The sequence below is a fragment of the Sebastes umbrosus genome, chromosome 5, assembly GCF_015220745.1.
Source record: "Sebastes umbrosus isolate fSebUmb1 chromosome 5, fSebUmb1.pri, whole genome shotgun sequence".
NCBI classification, from domain to species: domain Eukaryota; kingdom Metazoa; phylum Chordata; class Actinopteri; order Perciformes; family Sebastidae; genus Sebastes; species Sebastes umbrosus.
The window spans coordinates 4,661,534-4,685,787 of NC_051273.1; the positions used below are offsets into that span (position 1 = coordinate 4,661,534).

Consider the following 24,254-nt stretch of genomic DNA (forward strand, 5'->3'; position numbering starts at 1 on the left):
AACCTGACTTGACCCAAGTCCACTGTAGACGGTGACTATTCTGTCCCTGATGCGTGTTGCACATACGCAAAAACTGACAGATAGCTAACAAACAGGATTCAGAGAAGTCGAAGACAGGAGTAAAGTTAAAGTGTTTTACTGAGTCCTCTTTTCTCTTCTTCTTTCTTTTGTAAAACTGAAACAATACAAATATACAATGCTTTGTTACAAACTGTTCTCAAACTACAGCACAAATGAATTTACAATGCTTATAAATAGCCTCCATGCACACACTATGACAAGAAGCTACATTTTTGGCTTAGCTTAGCATTTTTAATCTTAGCAAATGAAATTGTCACAAATTACTTTGTTTTTAATCCAAACATATGAAGTACAAATTATTTATATGCACATTAACATAATAGAGTGACAGCGTCCTCAGCTGAGCTCCTCACAGTCTGCACCACATGTCCATGAAGCTCTTTGAAGACTTCCGTTACAGGAGGTGCTTCTGATGCTGTAGGTAGATAAATAGTGTTTGTGCAAGTTCCTGTCTACAGTTTCCTCCTCCTCTCAGGCACACAAACTGCTACATTAGTAGAAATATCAAACCAAAGGATTCAACACACCAAGGCAGCTCATATAAATCAGAAATATCAAAGACTGGAGGGCCACCTCGCCGGGCCTGCAGGCAACACAGTTCTTCTATCATGGTTGACAACATCGTCTCAAAGCCTTTCGGGTTAGTTTTGATCGTCACAGCTCACTTGGTATTCAACGGTAAGCTGTCTTCTTTTAGTGCTTCTTTAGATGTTTTACATGTTTGTGTGTTTTCACCTGCTAGAGGTTCATTTTTACTGCTTTCTGTAATTTACTTTTTGTGTTTCTTCTTTGTTCTGTTAAGATCACAGTATATTGCCTGTTCTTATAACACAAGTTATTATGCTGCTAATGACACCTCAGTTTCCACACAGTTATGGTGTTGTGCCACAATCCCTGTGTTTTTTGAGGTTCTCAGTTTGGTGTCAGTTGTCGTTTTGCCACTGCACATTGAACACATTAAAATGGGGACAACGTGCTTATTAAAATGTCAAGTACACTCATTTGTAACCTGCTTGTGGTAAAAAAAAAAAAGAGAGAGAGCATGACGCAACTTTGTAATCTAGTGAATATTTTCCATTAAATCTCAGACATACGTGAAATCAGGTAATAGGAATAAAAAAGTCCACAAGAGTTTAGATGATGTCCTTGAATCCTTCCTTTTTAAGTAATGTGCTATAATGACAGTGTGGGTAGTACTTTAATATATATATTTTTTAATTCTGAGCCAAGAGTTTGTTTTGTAGAGTAGGCCTACTAACAAATAAAACAGTTTTAACATTACTGACATCCATGACACACAAAAACAAAAACACACTATGACACACAGTAGACTATACATTGTAAACAGATATAAAGGGTGTGATGCCTTAATATTGTGTTGCTTCAAGGCTTTTTAATTTGCCCCAAAAATGTCTTTCCTTTCTGTCCATTTTAACTCATTTGATTATTTCATAGGAATTAAATGTATCTCTGTTTAGTTTGCCAAATAGCCACTAGCTTTAGCTTAAGACAAAACAAAATTACCGGTTTCTGTAGTTGAAAAATACGAACACACTTTAATAGGCTACTATATCAAAAAGTAAGCACAACTACAAACCAAGTACACCTTGCTGTAGGCCTATACGGCAATACTTATTTATACTTTTCTTAAGTATATCTCGATCAGATGATTAAGTACAAGTAGGCCTAAAAGCCAAGTATACTTTGACTTTTCTGTATACTTGTCAGTATGAGCAGCTATACTTGTATGTATACTTTTGTTAAGTATATCTCTGATAAGTACATAAAAAGTAAACTGAAAGTATACTCTCTTATTTAAGTTTAAAAGAAGTATACTAATAGAACACTTGAATAAACTTCTTGTTGGTAAGGTCTAGTCTATACTATTAATATAGCCTATACTGAAATAGCCTACATATAATGACTTATTTGCATTTATTACATTCATTACATTTAATAAATTTAGTATATGATTTAACAGCAAATCCCATGAATTCTACCAACGTTTAGCTTAGCAGGATTCAGGCTTTTAATCTCCATTATGATTGAATTTAGCATCAGCTACTTCCCCATTTAGATATGTGGGTTAACAAACTGAATTATAAAGATGTTGTTCATGAAAATGGATATTTTTCAACTACCGAAACCAATAATTTAGTTTTGACTTATAGCCAAAGCTAGTGGCTATTTTGCCAGCTAGCTTTCACTTGAAATAATGTTTCTCTGTGGCAGCTAGAGCAGTAGTGAGGGATAGAGGCCACAGATTAACGAACCAGAGTGCAACCTGGGCAGAAAGACACGGCCAGAGAGCAGTTACTGTGGTTTAGTTTGGCCCTGTTTTGTGTGTTTTGCTTTAATAAGACAGAATACTCATTGCAATCTCTTACTCATACACATCCCTTGTTTTGTCTCCATACAGGCCCCACCCAAGCAGAGGTCATTGGGATCCTCGGCGACAGAATCACCTTTGAGTTCACATTTAACAAGAATGTCACACAAAAAATTGCAGTTTATACAAACAACACAAAGATTGCTGAGTATAAAGAGGGCAACATAATCCCAAGAGAAGGCGATTTTTACGTTTACCCTAAAGATACTTCTGTGTTTGTCCACATTATAAATCTCAAACTAAATCACAGTGGAATTTACTCGGCCAGTTTTTTCACGGATACATCCGTCATAGAGAGTAACAATAAGGTGCAGCTCATCGTCCGAGAGGAGAACAGAAGCAGCACAGGTAAGATCAGATCTCTATGATTATTAAACATTATATCCTTTTGTTACCATCTAGTTTTTATTATGGTCGGTAGATTTACACACATTAAAAATTAAATGTTATTAACTATATCCTTCATCAGTCCGACAATGAATTACTAGACCATTCCCAATATTGTTTAAAGGACACAGGATACAGGAAATGGCGATCGAACCACCAACCCTATTTTCCATTGAGAAACCGATTATGGATAACATTCACAGTCTGATTATTGCTAATGCAGTAAATTAAATACCTGACAAAGGGATTTCATCACATTGATGCAAATATTATATTTAAAAAACAATATTGCCATAAAGCAGTCCTGCTCATTGACTTGTAATATTGACCACAAAAGGTCTAATACAACCAGAAATATTAAAAGGATGAATACAACTGTAGTAAGTCCATAGGATTCATCTTCTTGGTACCATGGATATCTGTACCAAATGTAATGTCGATGTATCCAGTAGTTGTTGAGGTCTGGACCAAAGTCAGTCTGAGAGGCTCGTCCCTACATAGAGACATGCTGCTAGCTTTGGGGAAAAATTACGGTACCCGGTTTATGAAATTACTGAGATTTTTTCCGAGATTATATATTTGTGACCATTTTAAAAGATTTACATCTTCAGTGGGAATGGGCGTCCAAAGGGAAGTTGGACAGTACTGCGACAGACTAACACACTGCTATTTTTTGTCTTATCACGGAAATTGTTGACAATAAGACTAAATACAAGCGGCGAACTAGACCAAGTTCTATCTTTAGAACAAAATTTGGTCTATGATTGGATAAAACAAAATAAGTTGGTACTAAATATCTCAAAAACCAAATCCATTATTTTGGGATCTAGTCATAAGCTGTCATCTATGCCCACAATGAATCTCTACTTGGACAGTGAACCTATACAGCAGGTGGATAAGGTCACATTACTGGGACTAACTATAGACAATCAACTTTCATGGGTAGAGCACATAGACACAATTGTCAGGAAAATGGGAAATGGTATCTCCATGGCAAAAAAATGCCTTCCGTATGTTCCAGCACACGTTCTGGGACAAGTAGTTAAATCTTTAAGTTTAAGCCACCTGGACTATTGCTCACCTGTATGGTCTTCTGCACCGAAAAGCATACTGCGGAAACTACAAATTGCCCAAAACAGAGCTGCAAGACTTGTGTTACACTGCCCCATGAGAACGAACACAGACAGCGTGCATCATAAACTGTCATGGTTACCAGTAGAGAAAAGACTTGCCTTAAGCACAGCGACATTCTTTAGTAACAGCATTTATTCTACTAAACCCGAGTTTTTATACAGTCAAATTACCAGATGCAGGGACGTTCACAGTCATTTCACATCATGTTACCTCACCCAAAATCTAATGCCTTAAAAAAGACGGTCATTTACCGCGCCATCACTCACTGGAATAGCTGCCCTCTTCACATCCGTCAATCATCTAACAAATCCACATTCAAATACCATCTAAGAATACATTACTTAAACAGCTGATTGATAGTCCAGTGTTGGTCATGTATGGTTTTCTTTGTTTTCTTTGTTCCTTTTCCCTGATGATGGGCCTTGAGGCTAAACAAAAATTGTGGAAGATTGTGTATGAATTTGAAATTAGAAATTTATATATGTTTGAAAATTTGAGTGTTATTGGTGTAACACAAATGTGATGTTGTATATAGTATGTATGTGATAAATTAATGTACATGATTTCGGACCCCAGGAAGACTAGCTGGTGCCATTGGTATCAGCTAATGGGGATCCTTTTTAAATAAATAAATAAATAAATAAGAAACATATAGAATAACGATATTCTCGTATTTATATAAAATGTGATTCTAATTGTACAGGAAAAATGTAGTCATTAATACAGTTTTTTACTGGGATATACAGTAATTTAGTGTCCTTTGAACAATCACATTATTAAATAACCATTTGTTATAGACATGTTGGTGAGAATAAATAGTTTCCTGCAGAGATATTAGTGCATATTTTCATAATTTCCTTTTAACTCCTACAGATCTTCCAGTGACGAATGACAACACAAACAATGAAGACGGAGGAAGTCCCAGTTTCTTTTCCTCTCACATCGTCACTGTCCTTATGGTTCTACCCGTGGTTCTACCCATGGTGCTGTTGGCTGCAGTACTTCCCTTGTTGATCTGGTGTCGCTTGAGAACCAACGGTGGAAAGTGACGGCCTGAAAATACTCTTCTTCTCTGTATTTGTTTTACTTTTTTGCCACAATGGATAATCCGGGTTCTCAGGGACGTTATGTTGTGCCTGTTGTCAGGTTTGACCTCGGTTGCTTGTAATGAAGCTTAATTTAAGCTTTAGTCTGCACATAAGTGCCAGCTGAATTGTTAAAATCTAAGATATAATGTTAATGTTCGACCTGATACACCTGGAAACATTAATCCAATATTGCATGCAGTGTTAAATGAATTATTTAGAGCAATTGTCAGTCGTATTTTCTACATTTTTTCAAGCGAGAAAAGAGGAATACTTGTTATTCTGTGGAACAGAGTAGGAACATCGCCTTTGTGAAATATTTTGACAGCCTGTGCGACCTCAGAAACCACATCATGAATTCCCGTATACGTGTACACAAATGCAGGGTTTTGCTGACTGTGCGTTCCTGCCTCATGTCATGCTAACCTGGTCCAACCGTTGTCCACAGATAAGGCTACGAATCTTCAAATGTCACAACTCAGCAAAACGGAATTTAAAATTCATGAGAACGTGAGCAATTATTGTAAATTGAGCAGCAACAAGCAATGAAACTTGAGCAATATCACAAAAAGGTTGTATTGTCATTGCTGGATGATAGAAACAGAGGTGACAACAACACATAAAGAGTTGCACAACGGAAATGATTTCAATAAATTGAGATGCAGGAAATGTGGAAATAACATCATTGAGGAAGCAAGTGGTGATAAGTGTGAGCATGCACGTTTCTATGTTTCTGTATGAGTGAGTGTCAGAGAGAAAAAGAGGGAGGTGTGTGATCACGTGTCTGGGGTTTGCAAGTGATTTGCATTGTACTATTCAGTCCACAAGATGGTGCAGAAATACAATGATGACAGCGGAATAATCACATCAGTATCTAGATATACAGTATTTGGTGTCTCTTTTTGCTCAGGAGCACTCTGATTGGATATATTAACCTCTAATGGACACACATTGACGGATGTAGGAATCTAATATGTGGCCTTCTGCAGCAAAACAAAACCCAGCTCAACTACACATTGAGCTATATTTGAGTCATTATAAGAGAAATGTTTATATCATAAGAAGAGCATTGGTTTATCTGTTTTAACATCCTGATAAAATATGTATTTATTTATTTCAGCAGCATCAGCAACAAAACCAACGTGAGGATAAGACGTTCAGTTAGCTCACCTGGTAAAGCAGGCCGGGGGTTCGAATCTGACCCGTGGACCTTTGCCCCATGTCATCCTCTCTCTCCCACAACTGTCACTGCCTCTGTCAAGTCAAGATAAAAAGAGCCGAAACACAAAGAAAATGTAGATTAACAAAAAGAAATAAAAAAATACATTTTAAATTTGTATTTATTTATTTTTTCCATGTATTTATTTCTGTATTTATTAATTTATTATTGTATTTATTTATACATTTATTTATGCAATTTTCTTTTCTTTTTAAAATTAATTAATAATTGTATTAATTTACTATTTTATTTATTTATACATTTATTTATGCAATTTTCTTTTTTCTTTCTTTCTTTCTTTCTTTCTTTATTTATATGTCTTATTTTATTCATTTATTCATGTATTTAGTTATACAATACAATTTTCTTTTTTTATTTATTTATTTTATTTCATCAGTATCAGCATCATTGCATATACATTTATATGCAATTTTCTTTTCATTTATTTATTTATATTTACTATTTTATTTATTTATTTGTATTCATTCATACATTTATTTATGCAATTTTCTTTTCTTTTTTTCTGAATTTATTTATATTAATTATTTTATTAATTTATTCTTGCATTTATTTATACATTCATTAATGCAATTTTCTTTTCATTTTTCAGAATTTATTTATTTATATTTATTATTTTATTCATTTAGTCTTCGATTTATTTATACATTTATATGGAATTTTTTTCATTCTTTTTAATGTATTTATTTATTATTTTATACATTAATTCTTGTATTTATTCATACCTTTATTTATGCAATTTTCTTTTCTTTTTTCTGAATTTATTTATTATCAACAAAATACACGTGAAGGTGGGATGCTCATTTAGCTCATCTGGTTGAGCAAATATTTATTAATTTATTTCCATATACACTTCAGCATTTATTTATTCTTATTTTTCCATGTGTTTATTTTATTTATTTATTTGTATTTATTATTTTATTAATTTATTCTTGTATTTATTTATACATTTATTTATGCAATTTTCTTTTCTTTTTTCTGTACTTATTTATTATTTATTTATTTATTATTTATTATTTATTATTTGTTATTTATTATTAATAATTAATTATTAATTATTAAGTAAAGTCTTTTGGGCCCAATGGCATCACGCAACAGACACGGAAGTCATAGTACTGCTGTTTGGCCACTACGGAAATTGGGATCAACGACCGACGCTCTCACAAAGATTTTACCTCTGGCAACTGTGAAAGAAAAAACAGGCATCTCTTGAGGAGGCAGTAATCAGCTTAAATCTTTATCACCTGCTGGTCAGCAAACAGCAGGGGAAAACAAAATACCACTAGATGCTGATCACAGTACTCCAAAACATAGAAACACCAGGAAATCCTGAAAAAAAAAATACAGAGGTTAGCCACCAACACTTGAGTTCTTCTTCAATAACTGGTAAACAGCAAGGCATTTTTTTTTTTTTTTGTCATTTTATGTTGTGAAACCAGTTTTTATTATTGCATGGTAGCAGTCACTTTCAACTGGTTCGGTGAAGAGATGCAGGCAACAGGCCCTTTCTGCAACTCCTACTTATCAGGTGAGCATCTCAGGTAAGCAAAACCTTTTACTCTACTATTCCTGTCGTATGGAAAACCAGGCCCTATAAATCTACGTCCGCCTCGATCTCGTGAGGTTACCGTTGCCCTTGTGTACATGACGTCAGAGCAAGTCGGCATCAAGTCGGACACAAATCTAACCGGCATGCATTGCGCGGCGATCACTGTTGATTGATTCTGCGCAGGCCAGAATCATCTCGAACGAGCCTAGTGTTTACCTAGGAGGGTGGGTGCTACTCTTTCGCAACGCAGAGTCGGCGTCAGAGTATTAGGAACGGATGGGCAATCAACTTTGACGGGGAGGGCATTTTTTTTCACCTCGCATTGCCTTTATTAAGTGTATAATTAGCATTATGATAATAATATAATAAACATACTGTTACTTATGCGCAAAGGCACGGACACACGCATACGCACGCATACACATGCTATTACGTCCACAAAAACAGAGTTTATAAACTAAGATGCACAGCGGGAAATCCGTTAAATGTTTTGCATTTAATAAACCTACACATTGGGCCACCTTCACATTATCATGCGTCATGAAAGAAATAAACTAAGACAGAGAGGCACAGGCGCTCATCTACAGTGTCACTTCCTGTTTCACATCTAGACACGTATAGCCACAATTACAAACGTGCAAATAATACCACTCACAGTGTAGCCTACTAAGAAGCAGGAGAGACGTTTTATCAAGGCGCATGGGTGGATTTATGAACTCACCACTAGAACAGCTGGAGTCTCCGACTTTGAGTGCAGAATCTCCTCAACAAACTTCTTTCCATTTGTTTCGCAATTTTTCGAGTGAGATCATGCCCATTGGCTGCTCATACAATGCGGATATATTGTTGTTTTTAACTGGCTAGGGAGGGGGGTGTTTTATAGGCTAGTACAATAACAAATTGTTTCCTGAATGCAAACTATCTCTGTTCTGTGCTTTATTTTGCATTGCAGTGTAAAGTCCTTCCATTACCAAACTGTATGACTTAATTTTACTTATCGCTGTAAAAGTATTTCAGTTTAGTTTGTTTTGTCAGGAGAGAATTCAGCTGAGGGGGCACAGTGACCATTTTGGACGGGCCTGGAACCCCAAAGCCCTCACCTAACGCCGACGCTGCCGCAACGTCAACCACCTTAGACATTACTCCTCTACATATTTACATAGCAAATAGTTGTTTGTTTCTATATTAATGCTCTAGATATCACTTAGAGAACCTTTAACAAACATCTGCAAGCGTAGGAGCCATATTTCAATGCAAATCAATTTGTTTCAAGAATTTTCTAAAATCAACTTTTTCCATAATTCTAGTGCAGCGACAGCGATATCGTATAGCGCACCTTTAAGTTCAAAATTACTTTGTAAAATAAAAATAAAAAAATACGAATGTAAAGAAGAATATTTCCTTTTCCTCTTTCCGGTTGTGCTCTGTTTTACAAAAACAAATCAAATCAATTTATTTGTCTCCTTTTAAATACAGAAGCTGTGGGCTGCATTTGAAAACACATTCAGCTGTTTACAGATTTTGCCCACCAACATAGCTGTGATTGACAGAAGGCACATTACATGATCTCAAAGTTTGTGCCCATCAGCTGAGACATCAGCTTTAGTGGTTCAATCAACTGGGTCTTCCTCTTCCGTGGTTTGCAGTGCTGATACTGGGGGTAGAATGAGCTGCAAAATGCCAAACTCCATCAACCACCGAAACCAAAATATCCCCCCTGTGACACATGCTATTTTATCCTAAAGTCATCAAATTGTGACTTCAAAGCCCCCCAACTTCCTCTGCTGCGGTTAAAGTGTTGCCTTGAATGTGTGTGTGTGTGTGTGTGTGTGTGTGTGTGTGTGCGTGTGTGTGTGTGTGTATGTGTGTGCGTGCATGCATGTTTATCCATTAGTATAGCAATATCTGTAGGTAATGTTAACAGTATTTGGAATGATTATTCTTTGTTTTTCTCAAAAAATAAAAAAGGATGGAAACAAAGTATTTTTAACAGTACAAAGTAGGTAAGAAAACAAAACAAATGTGAGAATCAACAATGCAAAAATCAATTAAAAAAAGTCTGTAAAAATACCATTTGCAACATTGAAAATGGTGAAAGCACAGAAAAAAGGGATGGACATTGAGGACAGTTGAAGGTTGGAAAGACATTACAACAACTGAAACATGAATGAGGGCTTGCTGTCTGCTTGCGGTTTCAATAAAAACAACTGTCGGATGTCTGGGGATTATCTGATGTAGTGGGACCATTGTTTCTTAAAAGACAAGTTGCTGTTGACTTTCTTAAATGTAATTTAAAAAAGTGTTTGTATCGTCTATGCGTATGAAACCTGATTTGACCCAAGTCCACTGTAGACGGTGACAGTTGAGACCATTTTCTGTGTAACATTTCTGCAGAATTTCCCTTAAAACAGGAAGGAAACTACTTGCTCATCTTCCTGAATTTCCACACATGATGTGAGTGACACCGTCCTCAGCTGAGCTCCTCACAGTCTGCACCACATGTCCATGAAGCTCTTTGAAGACTTCCGTTACAGGAGGTGCTTCTGATGCTGTAGGTAGATAAATAGTGTTTGTGCAAGTTCCTGTCTACAGTTTCCTCCTCCTCTCAGGCACACAAACACCTACATTAGTAGAAATATCAAACCAAAGGATTCAACACACCAAGGCAGCTCATATAAATCAGAAATATCAAAGACTGGAGGGCCACCTCGCCGGGCCTGCAGGCAACACAGTTCTTCTATCATGGTTGACAACATCGTCTCAAAGCCTTTCGGGTTAGTTTTGATCGTCACAGCTCACTTGGTATTCAACGGTAAGCTGTCTTCTTTTAGTGCTTCTTTAGATGTTTTACATGTTTGTGTGTTTTCACCTGCTAGAGGTTCATTTTTACTGCTCTCTGTAATTAACTTTTTGTATTTCTTCTTTGTTCTGTTAAGATCACAGTATATTGCCTGTTCTTATAACACAAGTTATTATGCTGCTAATGACACCTCAGTTTCCACACAGTTATGGTGTTGTGCCACAATCCCTGTGTTTTTTGAGGTTCTCAGTTTGGTGTCAGTTGTCGTTTTGCCACTGCACATTGAACACATTAAAATGGGGACAACGTGCTTATTAAAATGTCAAGTACACTCATTTGTAACCTGCTTGTGGTAAAAAAAGAAAGAGAGCATGGCGCAACTTTGTAATCTAGTGAATATTTTCCATTAAATCTCAGACATACGTGAAATCAGGTAATAGGAATAAAAAAGTCCACAAGAGTTTAGATGATGTCCTTGAATCCTTCCTTTTTAAGTAATGTGCTATAATGACAGTGTGGGTAGTACTTTAATATATTAGTTACAGTATAATATTATATACAGTTTTAACATTACTGACATCCATGACACACAAAAACAAAAACACACTATGACACACAGTAGACTTAATATTGTGTTGCTTCAAGGCTTTTTAATTTGCCCCAAAAATGTCTTTCCTTTCTGTCCATTTTAACTAATTTGATTATTTACAGTTAATATTTCATAGGAATTAAATGTATCTCTGTTTAGTTTGCCAAATAGCCACTAGCTTTAGCTTAAGACAAAACAAAATTACCGGTTTCTGTAGTTGAAAAATACGAACACACTTTAATAGGCTACTATATCAAAAAGTAAGCACAACTACAAACCAAGTACACCTTGCTGTAGGCCTATACGGCAATACTTATTTATACTTTTCTTAAGTATATCTCGATCAAATGATTAAGTACAAGTAGGCCTAAAAGCCAAGTATACTTAGACTTTTCTGTATACTTGTCAGTATGAGCAGCTATACTTGTATGTATACTTTTGTTAAGTATATCTCTGATAAGTACATAAAAAGTAAACTGAAAGTATACTCTCTTATTTAAGTTTAAAAGAAGTATACTAATAGAACACTTGAATAAACTTCTTGTTGGTAAGGTCTAGTCTATACTATTAATATTTAGCCTATACTGAAATAGCCTACATATAATGACTTATTTGCATTTATTACATTCATTACATTTAATACATTTAATATATGATTTAACAGCAAATCCCATGACTTCTACCTAGAGTCTAGAGCTGAGATGGCCGTTACGGACACTGGTCCAGCTACTTCCCCATTTAGATATGTGGGTTAACAAACTGAATTATAAAGATGTTGTTCATGAAAATGGATATTTTTTAACTACAGAAACCAATAATTTAGTTTTGACTAAATCACCAGCTAGCTTTCACTTGAAATAATGTTTCTCTGTGGCAGCTAGAGCAGTAGTGAGGGATAGAGGCCACAGATTAACAAACCAGAGTGCAACCTGGGCAGAAAGACACGGCCAGAGAGCAGTTACTGTGGTTTAGTTTGGTCCTGTTTTGTAGTTACTGCGTTTTGCTTTAATAAGACAGAATACTCATTGCAATCTCTTACTCATACACATCCCTTGTTTTGTCTCCATACAGGCCCCACCCAAGCAGAGGTCATTGGGATCCTCGGCGACAGAATCACCTTTGAGTTCACATTTAACAAGAATGTCACACAAAAAATTGCAGTTTATACAAACAACACAAAGATTGCTGAGTATAAAAAGGGCAACATAATCCCAAGAGAAGGCGATTTTGACATCTACCCTAATAATACTTCTGTGTTTGTCCACATTATAAATCTCAAACTAAATCACAGTGGAATTTACTCGGCCAGTTTTTTCACGGATACATCCGTCATAGAGAGTAACAATAAGGTGCAGCTCATCGTCCTAGAGGAGAACAGAAGCAGCACAGGTAAGATCAGATCTCTATGATTATTAAATATTATATCCTTTTGGTACCATCTAGTTTTTATTATGGTTGGTAGATTTACACACATTAAAATTTAAATGTTATTAACTATATTTAGATCCGGATGAACAACCACCTTCACTTCCTCTGCCAACAGAGAGAGTAGTCCCTTCACAATAGTACTACTATTATTGTTTGTTTCATTGTTTTTCGAATTTTTCAAATAAATATTCATCAGTCCGACAATGGATTACCAGACCATTCCCAATATTGTTTAAAGGATACAGGATACAGGAAATGTCGATCGAACCACCAACCCTATTTTCCATTGAGAAACCGTTTATGGATAACATTCACAGTCTGATTATTGCAAATGTAGTCAAACAATACAGTTTTTACTGGGATATACAGTAATTTAGTGTCCTTTGAACAATCACATTATTAAATAACCATTTGTTATAGACATGTTGGTGAGAATAAATAGCTTCCTGCAGAGATATGAGTGCATATTTTCATAATTTCCTTTTAACTCCTACAGATCTTCCAGTGACGAATGACAAGCCAAACAATGAAGACGAAGGAAGTCCCAGTATCTCCTCTCACATCGTCACTGTCCTTGTGGTTCTACCCGTGGTGCTGTTGGCTGCAGTACTTCCCTTGTTGATCTGGTGTCTCTTGAGAACCAACGGTAGGGAAAGTGACGGCCTGAAAATACTCTTCTTCTCTGTATTTGTTTTACTCTTTTGCCACAATGGATAATCCGGGTTCTCAGAGACATTATGTTGTGTCTGTTGTCAGGTTTGACCTCAGTTGCTTGTAATGAAGCTAAATATAAGCTTTAGTCTGCACATAAGTGCCAGCTGAACTGTTAAAATCTAAGATATAATGTTAATGCTCGACCTGATACACCTGGAAACATTAATACAATATTGCATGCAGTGTTAAATGAATTATTTAGAGCAATTGTCAGTCATATTTTCTACATTTTTTCAAGCGAGAAAAGAGGAATACTTGTTATTCTGTGGAAAAAATGTGCAATTGTGCGGTTAGACGCTAAAAAATGCTAACCAGATTGCAGTTTCACATCCTTTTGTAACATGATGATTCACAGCTTTTGAAAAGAAGTCCTCCTTCAGTGCATGCAAATGTGAACGTATCTACTATCACAATGGGGTGGGTGGAAAAAAAATTCATCTGCATTATTTGTTCACTATCAGATCACAGAGCGCTTTCACTTCAGCAATAAACCCCTCTGGCCTACTTTGAGTAGGAACATCGCCTTTGTGAAATATTTTGACAGCCTGTGCGACCTCAGAAACCACATCATCAATTCCCGTATACATGTACACAAATGCAGGGTTTTGCTGACTGTGCGTTCCTGCCTCATGTCATGCTAACCTGGTCCAACCGTTGTCCACAGATAAGGCTACGAATCTTCAAATGTCACAACTCAGCAAAACTGACAGATGCTGGAGATTAACTGCACTCTTCTGCACCTTGTCGAGCTTTTTTGCACTGCCAGATGATACTTGTTATGTAGAGCTCGTACCGCTGGTGCAGATATGTATGAGAGCTAAAAGCAAAAGAAAATCAAAGACAAAGTCTGACTATAACTAGACTAAACTATAACAGAATTAATAGATTTTACCTAAATATAATCATCAATATGACCACTAATTATTAAAAAAAACAACTCTGTATAATTAGTTAGTTTGTTGTTTATCATTCAGCATTTGCACTGCTATGGCCGTTATTCTTTTAAACTGATTAATACATTTACTGATATTAGCATTTTTGCAGATAGTTAGTTAAGAAGATCAATACAACTCTCATGTTTGTGCGTTAGTACGGACATGGGCTGCAGTCGAAAAGTCTTTTTTGCTTAGGAAGGTTCCTAACTTGAGTGAAATGACCCGGAAGTACCTGGTAGCAGCCGTGATAAGAGCTGGTCGAATTCTCTAAATGCTGAGGAAAGGTGCTTCAATGCTTCCTTTCTTATCTCCTTTAGCACAGGATACACTGGAGCATCCTTTACCAAATGAAAGGAGATAATGCCGTCCCACAATTCCTTGCGGCCACAACATTTAAAGCGACGCATCATTCTGCCGTTCATGAAAACAAACAATATGCTTATCTTGCATAGATTTAACAATTATTTTCATACAGTCATCTACTAATTGGGATTCATGGTGATTAATATGAGTGGACGGTGACAACCATTTCGTTTCACTTTGTTTTTGTAACAAATAGGTAAAAAAAAAAAAAAAAGAATAACAATTGTGTTTTATTTTAGTTTAAAAAGTGAACAGTAAACATATAGCAAACTGTCAATAAACAAATAATCAACATAAATAAATATTAGGTGAAAAAAAAAGGTAGGAAGTAGTCCTTTAGACTTAAATGCTTCTACCCCGTCTCCATAACTCAAACAATTAACTCAATATTTATCATATAAACTTTTGTGACTGGTAGCCTATGTTCATTTTTTTAATTTCAATTCCAACCTTGGTAAAGAAGTGATATTTTTCAACGTTGCCCACATTTAAAAAATAATCTTTTATTATATGTTGATGGTAAAGTGTGACAGCAGCAGGAAGGAAATGTGGTATCTCTCTTTCACACACCACAGAGAGTCACTGAAGGAGCTGTTTTTATAGCCTGCATGTGAAATAAAATGGTAATAATGGTTGGCATGGGGCGGAGATGCACGTTTTTGTAGTCCATATTATATATTCGAAATATAGTAGTTTCACTATGATCACTATGATCACGAGCTGCACGGTGGTGCAGTGGTTAGCACTGGCGCCTTCTGTGTGGAGTTTGCATGTTCTCCCCGTGTTAGCGTGGGTTTTCTCCGGGTACTCCGGTTTCCTCCCACAGTCCAAAGACATGCAGGTTAGGTTAATTGTTGACTCTAAATTGCCCGTAGGTGTGAATGTGAGTGTGAATGGTTGTCTGTCTCTATGTGTCAGCCCTGTGATGGACTGGCGACCTGTCCAGGGTGTACCCCGCCTTCGCCCAATGTCGGCTGGGATCGGCTCCAGCCCCCCCCGCGACCCCTAATGGGATAAGCGGTTGCAGATGGATGGATGGACTATGATCATAATTACGGAGCCTATAAGTACAGTCGGATTCTCTTAACATCACGGTTGTCTTTTCTTAACTCCTTCTGAATTCTCCTTCTTATCTTTCCTTGACCTCATGATGTTTTCCATTGAGGTCAAGGAAAAGTAGTTAGGAAAAGGAAAAAAAAAATACTTTTTGACCGCAGCCTTGTAGTCAGGAGACAATTTGCTTAGCCTAGCATAAAGACTAGAAGCAGGAGAAGCAGTGGCTCTGTCCAAAGTTAAGAAAATCGGCCTCACTTTGTAACTCGTTTGTTTAATTTGTACAAAAACAATTTCTGGTTTTATGGGAAGTTACATGCTGGCACTATTTACGTGCTGGACAAACTACAGTTTATCTGCCCAGTACGTCTGTGCAGCGTCTCCAGTTGCCAGATATGGTCACTGAGCAACATATCGGTATTAGTAAAGGTCCTTATACATGCATGATGATACCAAGACTCCGGGTATTACTGCATTAGCAAACTTCTCATGTAACTCTCAGAAGGAAATTGAAGAAGCGTGTTGGCTAAAATGTTGAACTATCCTTTAAACAATTTTTTCGTGCCACCTGCTCGTTCCACCTCAGCTCTGTTTCCTACTCTTTAACTAACTAACTTAAAAGTTTCAGACCTTATAACAAAGCAACGTTGTTGAATAGTGGTAAATTCAAATCCTTTGCAGTGATTAAGTTGATTGTTTGCCTGACTGACTCAGTATTTCACCTGTTTTGCTTCTTATACAGACGAACGACAACAACCACCACCACAAGAAAACTCCAATCCCACAGTACAAGTAAGAACAAACTCGTCTTTAAAGACGTAAACGTCAAAGTAAATATTTAAAACATCTGCAGAAATTCTTCATGTTGACTCTGATCGTCTTTGCAGGAAACCATTGAGGCGTCCAATAATGTGCCTGCATCCCAGCTGGTCTACAGCGTCCTGGACTTTCCCAAAAGACCTCAGACAGTTTTGGATATTAATCCAAATGATACTGAATACGCTGCTGTCAGCTATCTCCAGGAAAAGCGACAAGTGTGACATGCTGCTGAATGTAAACCGGTTGGTCCCTCTTGGTTTGGGTAAAGGTATGCAAGATGACGTCTAAAAATATATTTCTAGTAAGTGTGATGAATGCTTTTTATAACACCATGATGAATCCTCACAGCCTGGAGGCTCCTTGCAATGATTTACAAGCAAAAGAGTTTGGAGGGGAAGAGTCAATGTTGTGCTTGGGCCATAAGTATGCAGGTGTCACTTTGTTTTTGGTGGTCGTGAGATTAAAATGTTGACAATTTCTGCGGCACACAAAATGTTGTATTAACAAACCAATGTTTTAATTTGATTTGGTTTTTGTTTGCTATTAATTTTTCTCAGGATCGTCTGTCCACTAAACTCTTAAAGGCAAAATCTGGTGAGATTTTTTGTTATCATTAACAAATGCCATAAGAAGGCCAACACATTGCATTGATCCTACTAACACGTACTGTATAAAAGCTGATACATCTTATTCCTCTGTGTCATAGACCCAGAAACCCGGAAGTTAGAATTGCACTGGTTCTATTGACAAAAAGCCAATTGGATTTTTCCATTGGCTTTTGGATTATTGCAGAAAATAAGCTCTGTGGCAAACAAACATTTACGATACTTCCACGACGAGCGGACGAGTCGGCGTGATGACGTTTACTAGTCTCATTTAGCCACTTGTTAGCTACCGCCTTTTTTAGGACACGTAAAAGCTTCAAAATTCACGAGTGGAATATTTACTGACGTATTTTATGTCGTAGAAGATAATCTTGAAATCTCTTAAGCTCGTGTTAACCACAGACCTTATTTCAGGCATCTAAATTAAAAAAAAACATTGACTTAGAGACGCGGGAACCGGAAGTACCAAAATGCTAACTCATTTCTGGGTTTTAGGACTCATTCCCTCTATGGACCTCCATTGATGTCCAAAAACTATTAAAAGCACATCAGTGTGGCTCACTGTTGCACTGGGTGACACGTTTCTTCATTATGATGAATAGGGACACCGTAGTCTATTTTGAGTGCTTCAAACATTTCCCTGCTGCTGTAAATACTCACTGAAGAATCAAATGTGTATTGATCCACCACTAAAAATAGTCCTACAAAAATGTACAATTTATTTCTGTTTGAGTAACATTTATTAAAACCTACAGTGCCCAGCTTTTTTGGTAAGTTACTGCGCCTTTATTAGATAATTAAAAAATTAAACAATACATGTTTGAGCTGTTTTTACATATACTTATATTTTAGTAATCGATCAAATAGGCTTGCAGCTGAGTGCCACAGACGAGGTAGTGAAGTCAGAAAGTATGGAGAGATGGTCTAACACAGTGATGGTTTTGGTCTTTTCATGGGATTTATTGATAATAACAAAAATATAGAATAAGGTCAGGCTTATCCTTTAATCCACAATAAAAGTTAAAGTACCTGCAGCTAACATGACAACATATTATAATATTTATTCAAGCTATCTCAGACCATAAGTCTTAAAAGTTCACTGACATTTAACTAAAAAATAAACCATTCAACCTTTCCGCTTTAGATTAAATTTAGACTTTAATACTGAACTTTGCTGTCGGGACATCTATGACTTGTTTATTAATACTCTTATCTTCAGTATGAAGGTGTGATACATGTAGAAGCTCCTTTTGGGTTTCAGGTTGAGTCATTTTTATCTTTTCTATCACTTACTATTTTTTCCTGATTGCGTTTATCACGGTTTTTGACTCATTGTTTCCACTGTTGAAATACACAAAACTAAGAACCATTAGTGAAATGAAACAGTCGTAGGAAATGGTGAACTTGTATTTGTAGTTTAGAGATCTCAGCTCAACAGTACTGTATATTCACAGGTCGCAGGGGTGATTTTCCATTTACTGTATAGTGTGACAGTTTGACACCGTCACACCGGTTTTATACACACGAATCTCTGACACTATCTCACTGCCCTTTTCCACTGCATGGCCTTTGAAGTTCTCTTTTGGCAGGTGCTTATTGACATTTTGATAGATTTGTCAGTTTATGTTCTCAAAGCCACATGTTGACGTCCTTAATGTGTGATATTCATGTATTAGAGTTAACCTCAGTCAACATATCCGTTCACCAGTGGCAGACAAGCAGCTTGATTATTCACCGCAGATGTTGTTACCGGGTGTGGTAAATTATGACGTGTGTTTTTTAAATAGGTGGCCACAATGGCACGCTATCAAACACAGATTGAAGTTTTTTTTCTCTGCTCTGAAGACCTTGTTGGTAAAATAGCAATAGTGTATTTTGAATCTACCAAGTTACTAAGTTTCTTGTCTTGTCAGGTGTTATTATTTCACATGTACTGAACTGTTTCTTCTTGAAATGCAGGAGTGAATGTCAAAATACAGTAGTAAACTTTATTTTTTGTGCAAATGTTCTTCGTTCATCGATGTTGGATCTACGGGTCTCATGTTAGTAACGGACATTACATTTTGTTTTGGTGGTTTGTTCAAGTGTGTGTATTTTAGTTGTAAAAAAAAATAAATGTTAATAAAATGTCTCACAGTAACGGTTTCCTCCTGTGCCTTTGTCTGCATGTGTACCAGGGTTTCAGTGTCAGAGTTAATGCTGCTCTCCAAGCAGACATAATCACACTGGTTGAGTTAAACTTCAAGCACATGGAGCTTAAAGCCCACCATTCTTTATGGCTCAAGTATTGCCAACCAAGCCTTCGGTATGTAAAATCACGCAGTACTTATCCGTCGTACTAACAGGGCTGTTCTTACACAGGAGCTAATTTTAGTGCGTCATTGGGGCTGGCCCACGTAAATCACCTACAACTCCACCATTTGTTTTTCTGCGGAGCCCACATGGTGTTGTCGCTCTGATGCGGCATACAGGGTCCCAGGTGTAGATGCTAGTTCAGCATTTAATACAGTGAAACCTAGATATGAACACCGCAAAGTCTGTGCAGTTAGTACTTCCGATTTCACATAAACCCCCCCAAAAAGGCTGAAGTCGACCCTGTTGCAGTGTGGCTCGTGGGAGTTTGTATGGGTTCATTTATCTCAAGTTTCAGCCAGTACATAACCATGACAGTTTCATTTCATGGTAAAACTGGATAAACAGCTCACGTTACGAAAAGAGAAAAAGAGAGAAAGCGAATTAAATGAGTGGCAAGTCCTTTCCTCTCACAGCTCAGGCATGTAGAAAAGCGTAAAACCTCAGGAAAATGTATCACTTTCCTATTTGATGGTTTCAATAGTCATCCGAGAAAGCATGTCAGTTACAATGTCTTACAACGCTGCACAACTACTGTGTAATAAAAACTGAAAAGATGAGATTAGATTAGTATTTCAGTTGACATTATGCTTACCTGATGTATATTCCTCAACCAATTTGTGTTTAATCAAATTACCAAATAACTGACACACAGCAGCTTGTGGTCAGAGAGTACTGAGGAAATACTGGTGGTTCTCACTCAAAAAGGCACCAGCTGCATTCAACGATTCAAGGATTTATTATTGTCATTACACAATACAGGATGGCACAATGAAATGCAGTGGTGTAGCCCCCTCCACGCTACACACACAGAACATTTATAAACAGATATTCAAAATGTTTGAATTAGAATAGAATATGAGCAATTACATATGCAATAAAATAGGAGGAACTGTAGGCTATAAAAGTAGCACAAAAGAAAGAAAATATATATAGATATATGTATAGATATATAAATATCTATACATATATGAAAATGGGTTCTATGGTTACCCATGAGTCTCCCCTTTACAGACATGCCCACTTTAAGATAATAACATGCAGTTTGGGGCAAGTCATAGTCAAGTCAGCACACTGACACACTGACAGCTGTTATTTGAGCATATTTTTTATGCTAAATGCAGAACCTGTGAGGGTTTCATGACAATATGTATCATTGTTTTGTGTTATTAATTGATTTCCAATAATAAATATATACATACATTTGCATAAAGCAAGCATATCTGCCCACTCCAATGTTGATTGAGTATTAAATACTTGACCAATTTCCCTTTAAGGTACATTTTGAACAGATAAAAATGTGCAATTAATTTGTGATTAATCACGATTAACTATTTTAATCAGTTGACAGCCCTAAAATATATATATGATGAGTATATATCATGTTCATACAGTATATTCATATCATATATAGCCTGGGGAAAGAAGTTGATCTGTAGTCTGGTGGTATGGCAGCGGATACTATATAACGTATAACATAAACTATTATATTTGTCATATACATTAGGAGCAGTGGGCTGCCGTGAAGCGCCCGGGGAGCAGCTTTGGGTGAGGTGTCTCACTCAAGGACACATCGATATTAGATATGCAGTAGTAGCTGGAGATTGAATCGTCAACCTTGCAGTTAAAGGACCACCTTCACCAGTTTGTTACCTCCTATTTTAATCTTTTGTCCTCCATGTGAACAAACAAGCCTAACCTACAATCATGGGTAATTTAATTTCTGTGACACTATCCATTTTGTAGAATAAAACTGAAATATCTGATGTGTCCGTTCAGTATGTGAAGGAACAAAGGCCTCAACTAAGTGATATTAACCCTGAAGATAATCACTCAAGAGAACTGCTGCTGTCTCACACTTCTCTGAGGTGAAGCTGGACTTCACTGTCTTTTTGCTCGTGTGCATGCTTGCTGCTGTGCTCTACCGATTGCACTTTGCACGACATCACACCCACCTCTACCGTACCGAGGTTTCTCATAAACAAACCAAACCTCGCTTTTCCATAACTGTGCTGTGAGCTGTTGCATCTTCTAACAGCAACATTTAAATGATGGATGACAAACAGTTCAACTGTAGAAGGATTTTTTCCTTTCGCGTTCAGAGGCCTGAAGTGGTGAAAGCAATCAATATTTCGCTAGAAAAAGCAACTTTATAAAAGTAATATATACTTTTATACATTCAATAATCATGTTATCCCTGTAATCTTCATGTGACCACTCACATTTATCTATAGTAGACCTGGGGGTCCTCAGGTTGGGAACCAATGGTCTATTGTGCCGTTTCAGCGTTTCAGCCTCTATTATTACATAAAGAGTGTAATTTTTTAATATTGGAACGAGATAAAACATAATTATTAGAGTAATTTTTAATATTAACTCAATTTGCCAGAGGTAGAGACCAGACGACATTTTTTATTTTATTTGACCTTTATTTAACCAGGTAAAATCAATTGAGAATCAATTCTCATTTACAATGATGACCTGGCCAAGAGGCAGTAGCAAGAGTATAAAGACACAGTCCACACAAGCGACACAAATAGCACAGCTACAGTACAGTATGACAAACATACAGCATGCCATGACAAGACATGAGAAAATGGCTAAAAACAGCATAGGTAAATAAATAGGTCAGAAATTAATAAACACTATGTACAAAAAGAGACGGATTACTGGATGTTCTTTGTAAAAATGGAAGAGAGAGAGAGAAGTGAGGGCTTGTCAGCAAGTACAGCAGTCAACTATGACTTGTTGCAGCTTTTGTTTGAACATGTTGAGAGAGGTGAGAGCTGTTAGTTTGAGCGTGTTTTGTAGTGAGTTCCAGTCATTTGCAGCGGCAAAATGAAAGGAATTATGACCAAAGACAGTACGGACTTTTGGAATGATGAGCCTAATGAAGTCACTGGATCTTAAACGGCGATTGCTGTCGGAAATGTGCTTACAAATGAAATAAATGAATATGCCGTTGCATGCATGCTTATTAGCTAAAAATTGCTATATTAACATAAATCATTAGATTAGAGTTTCCGTAGGTGTGCGGTTAACAGATAGATCCTGTTTTCCGCTTGACATCAGCAGAAAGAGCAGCAAACTCTCCACTGAATCTAAAAATGGGAAAGTTTCAGAAGTCAGTGAACGGAAATTCACGTCATTTGTTCAGAGCCAATTTTCCCCTCATTGTCCCTGAATATTCTTATTTGACCTTCAGCTAACTAGTATGAAAGTCTGAGTAATTGATCAGTGTAGTGTCAGCGGTTGGCAGGACCCAAACCTATCTGCATCTGTATTTTCTTTCCAGGACAAGAGACATTTTAAATACAATACAGTATACAAAAATCTCCTTTACTGCAATGCCACAGTCTGGTTTCTCCACAATACTGTAGTAACAAAAAGAGCAAAGAATACTTTTTTTTTTAAATAATATTAGTTTTTATACCCTCAAAATCTCCCCACTCAATTCAAGAGCAAGAGTTCTTCATAGTTTGGATTTGACTGCAGTGTTTGCTTTATGAGCATTACCTGTTTTTCTTTTCTCCCCTGTCCCCTGAGAAGCAGCTCATCTTTCATGCGTTTTCCTATGAATGTCCAGGAACACATGACACACGTGTCAATTTCCACTCCAGACTTTAATACACTTCCGTCTCACAGGAAACAACTTAGTTAAATTTAGGCAAGAAAACCACTTAGTTAGGTTTCGGAAAGATCATGGTTAAGTTACACCACACCGGAAGTGTAGTTCTTTCTGTGTGTAAGGTGACCACCGGTAACTGGGACTTAGGGTTTGATTGCCTGACTGTTCTGCTGTGCAAATCATATCACATTTCTGTATTTCCAGCAATGCTTTGAATTTTCTTCTAGTTGTCAGCATTCACATTACATTTTCCGCAGGAAATGGGTTTTCTACTTATATTTTGCAGTGGAGTATCTGCAGTATATCTTAGATTGGTTTCACACCTCTGAATTGCACAATCTCAAACAGTACAGGAGTTGAAACCAGATACACTCCTGCTAGAGGCCGACTGCTGCATCATTTTGCAAAACAATCATAATTTAGCGAGTTAATGTTGATACTTAAAGCTGCAGTGGGTAGAAATGGAGCAAATATGATTAAAAAAAGTTATTTTTTATAAAAGGTCACTACATCCTGACAGTAGTGCATGAGACAGGTAATCTGAAAAAAATCACGTGCCTCTGTGTCCTCCGGTGCTCCTAATGGCATCTGCAGGATGGAGGAAAACAACGAATCAGAGCCGAGCTGGAGCCTGCCGTCTCTGAGCAGCTGTCAATCACTTGCAAAGTCCGACCAAACGGTCAAACTAGGCAGCGCTGATCAAATATGAATCAATATTCTGTTACTGTAATACCTATTTCTCGCCTAAAATGTTTTCAGAAACATCTTGTAGTGTACTGTTTAGCTGTAAAATAAGAAAGTTTGTGACACGACAGCCATGTTGAGATCAGTTCAGGAAATACCAAGCAACACCCACCAGCCAGAGCACAGCCAATAGGAACGCTCTCTCTGAAATGACCTGTGATTGGTCAATGTCTCCCGTCACGGGCTAGATTTTTTTAAGCCTGAAAACAGAGCCATGAGGAGGTGTAGAAGTCTAGTTATCTCTCTGAACACTTGAATTACAATATGCTGAAAGGTTACTATGGAATTTTTGCCCAATGATGCCAAACAAATGTTGCCTACTGAAGCTTTAATGGTGCTGCTCTCTACTTCTATCTTCCCTT

The 24,254-nt window shown here is 36.9% G+C and overlaps 1 protein-coding gene across 2 annotated transcripts; it reads left to right on the forward strand.

Moving 5' to 3' along the window:
- The first annotated feature begins 515 nt into the window (after positions 1-515).
- On the forward strand, positions 516-17,392 carry LOC119488031. Of its 2 annotated transcripts, none has more exons than XM_037769185.1 (5): positions 516-759; positions 2,501-2,818; positions 13,176-13,325; positions 16,487-16,536; positions 16,632-17,392. In XM_037769185.1, the coding sequence occupies exons 1-5, from the start codon at positions 690-692 to the stop codon at positions 16,782-16,784; spliced, it is 741 nt and encodes a 246-aa protein (XP_037625113.1). In that variant the 5' UTR covers positions 516-689; the 3' UTR covers positions 16,785-17,392. The 2 variants fall into 2 exon arrangements, with proteins under 2 accessions (XP_037625113.1, XP_037625114.1); XM_037769186.1 differs by lacking the exons at positions 516-759; positions 2,501-2,818 and adding exons at positions 10,361-10,674; positions 12,323-12,640.
- Positions 17,393-24,254: the final 6,862 nt, after the last annotated feature.

Bases quoted from the DNA above. Each gene is read 5' to 3' on its own strand.
- LOC119488031 (XM_037769185.1), top strand. From the start codon at position 690: ATGGTTGACAACATCGTCTCAAAGCCTTTCGGGTTAGTTTTGATCGTC. The intron at 2,819-13,175 runs GTAAGATCAGAT...TAACTCCTACAG, and splicing joins GGAGAACAGAAGCAGCACAG to ATCTTCCAGTGACGAATGAC. The intron at 16,537-16,631 runs GTAAGAACAAAC...TCGTCTTTGCAG, and splicing joins ACTCCAATCCCACAGTACAA to GAAACCATTGAGGCGTCCAA.